General features: G+C 37.4%; 1 protein-coding gene across 1 annotated transcript; it reads right to left on the bottom strand.

Moving 5' to 3' along the window:
• Positions 1-34: 34 nt before the first annotated feature.
• On the bottom strand, positions 35-2,436 carry LOC107578082 (inositol 1,4,5-trisphosphate receptor type 1-like). Its single transcript, XM_016264074.1, has 3 exons — positions 2,256-2,436; positions 1,881-2,131; positions 35-729 (listed from the first exon to the last, which is right to left on the bottom strand). The coding sequence occupies exons 1-3, from the start codon at positions 2,368-2,370 to the stop codon at positions 421-423; spliced, it is 675 nt and encodes a 224-aa protein (XP_016119560.1). The 5' UTR covers positions 2,371-2,436; the 3' UTR covers positions 35-420.
• Between the last annotated feature and the right edge of the window lie 36 nt (positions 2,437-2,472).

Here is a 2,472-nt window from a genome sequence, read left to right as displayed (position 1 = left end):
TCATACAAGTAAACTACATTTCCTCTTAGAAAAGTAGGACAATGACGATAATCAGCCCCATTATGAATGTCCTATGAAAAGTTGCATAATGCCTAGCCCCGATACACAAAGAAAGATTTTGCCATCATCTTGAGTAGACAATAGTGGGTATATAGTGTACGTGCGTCTAAGGCTGCAAAATCTTAAAGCGAAAGTTCAATTAATAATTAAAATTCTGGCATCATTTACCCTCCTTGGTGTTTTGAGTTAATGATACAAGAAGAGATTTACAAATGACATCTAATTCACAAAAGAATCAATGGATCCCGTCTAAATGATTACTGTATTTCTCGAATCAGACTGTTCAGAGCTGCGTTTCCCAAAATCATCAGGAGGCTAAGTAGACTTTGAACACAGTGCTCACTTATTCATAAAATAATATTATGATGCTTTTATGGTGAGAGTAAATGACAACCGAATTTTCATTCTTGGATTAACTATTTCTTTAAAGTATGGAATAGAAAGAGGGTGTGGATGTGTCAGGTCCACCTGGTTTTCATGGCAAGGGCCCTGGCAGTACTCTGTCAGGCTCTCCACAGTCTGGTTTATGAGAGCGACATTCTTCTCGTTAATATAAAGCCCCAGCAGCCCCAGACCTCCTGTAGTGCTGCCACATATACAATCCAGGAACTGCAGTGTCTCACACACCAAGTTGTAGTTGTTTTTGTTGTTCTGGCAGCGAAGGAAGTTCTAGAGAACAAGTGAGAAAAACAGGAAATGAGGGACATGCTTTTGTATTTATAAGTCATATTAGAGCAAAAGGAAGCACAGACAGAGTCAATATATAACTCTTAGTATGATATGGAATAGGATTTAGATTAAACCAAGAATCATAATTCTTTGGACCAAAAAGGCGTTTCAGATTTCTTTCATATGTATTTTTTTCTTCAAGGACGTTGAGAATGTCAGATCGAAGAGGTAAAATTATAAAAACATGTTTATGATGTAACCATCCGCATGATGGGGTTATGTAAAAAGTTAAAACTACAAACATTAGGTAAGCAAGGAAATAATTCTAAAACAATTCACCAAGTAGTTAATGAAAAGCTAATTGTGAAACTAGCATGAGAATCTTCTTTAAAAGATAAAAAAAATCAGTTTTTCTTGCATTGTACTATTGAAACGGTTCAGTATTGAATACAATATATACATTAGATTTTAAAAAAGTTTCTTTATATATTTACGTTGTATTGCTGTAAACATCTGCAGTGTGATGTAATGTAAAAAGTTCAAGATGCAAACAATAAGCAAGGAAGGAAATCATTCTGAAACAATTGACAAAATGATTAGCTAATTATTTTGAAACTAGCATGAAACACGTCTTTAGAAGCTATACCAAAACTGAGAGACATTTCTCACATTCTGCAGTCTGGCTTTATAAATAAACTCCATTTACTTTCCTAAACACACATTCCTAGTCTTACTGTGTACAATTCATCAGTGCATGTTATTTGACAGAAATTAAATGCTGTCTTCACAACCTTTTATTGTAATATTTTAACCTTTTAAGCTAACAAAGCTTCTGAACCTTTAATTTCTGGTATCCACTTTTCCCAATTTAATCAGTTGCTGATGGATGAAATTAAGCACCTTCCTACAGTTTTTTCTCAAATATCCCTTTTCACTGAGAAAAACACCACATTAGGGAAATAAAACGGCTTGCAAATAACATTTCATGTTGAGTTGAATGAATATGAACATACAGTTCCCTGGAGAAATAACCAATAACTACATGTAAATACAGCTGGATAAGCTACTTTTTTAGTTAGCAACATTTGGGAAACTTAGTTAGCACTATCAATGCTAGTTTTCTCAAAATATTCTCTAGTACAGCAGCTGACCTGCAGTTCACGGTTGTGGTTCTCACAAAGGAGCTGCAGAAGGCGCAGGATTGGCTGCATGGTGGTTATGATCACGCTCATCTCATTGTCATCCTGGTTCTTCTCTCCTGTGCTGCTCTGCCCCTCTGCCACATTCAGATGCTCATCTGCGTCTGCCTCCCTTCGGTAAGTGGTGAAGGCCTTCTTAGTGGCCGTAGAAGCTTCAATAAGTTGCTCTCGCACTTCCTCGGTTACTACAGCAACCTCCTTGACTGAAAAATGGGGAGTGTTGTATTTGTTTAGTACGATATGCTTTTGCATCATGGTATAATTGTATACATTATAATCACGTGTAGTGGTATGTGTAGTTTATGGTCAGTCGTGCTGAGCCCTGACCTTTCTTGCGTGTTTGGGTGTCCTTGTCGTTGGCATCCTCGTCTTTGCGCTTGCTGCCCAGATCACTGGTGTTCACCATCACAGTTGCCTTTATCTCTTGCTGGGCCAGCTTCATCCGCTCGTAAAACACTTTAAAGAACTTCTCTGACTTACTGTCGCCTGTCAGACGGCAGAAAAATGACCGCTGGAGGGATAGGTAGGAAAAAAAAAAAAAAAA

This window comes from Sinocyclocheilus grahami, unplaced genomic scaffold (genome assembly GCF_001515645.1).
Source record: "Sinocyclocheilus grahami isolate Dianchi unplaced genomic scaffold, SAMN03320097.WGS_v1.1 scaffold8739.1, whole genome shotgun sequence".
Classification (NCBI taxonomy): domain Eukaryota; kingdom Metazoa; phylum Chordata; class Actinopteri; order Cypriniformes; family Cyprinidae; genus Sinocyclocheilus; species Sinocyclocheilus grahami.
Note: the sequence above shows the minus strand (reverse complement) of the source record. Positions and strands in the feature narration are given on the sequence as shown.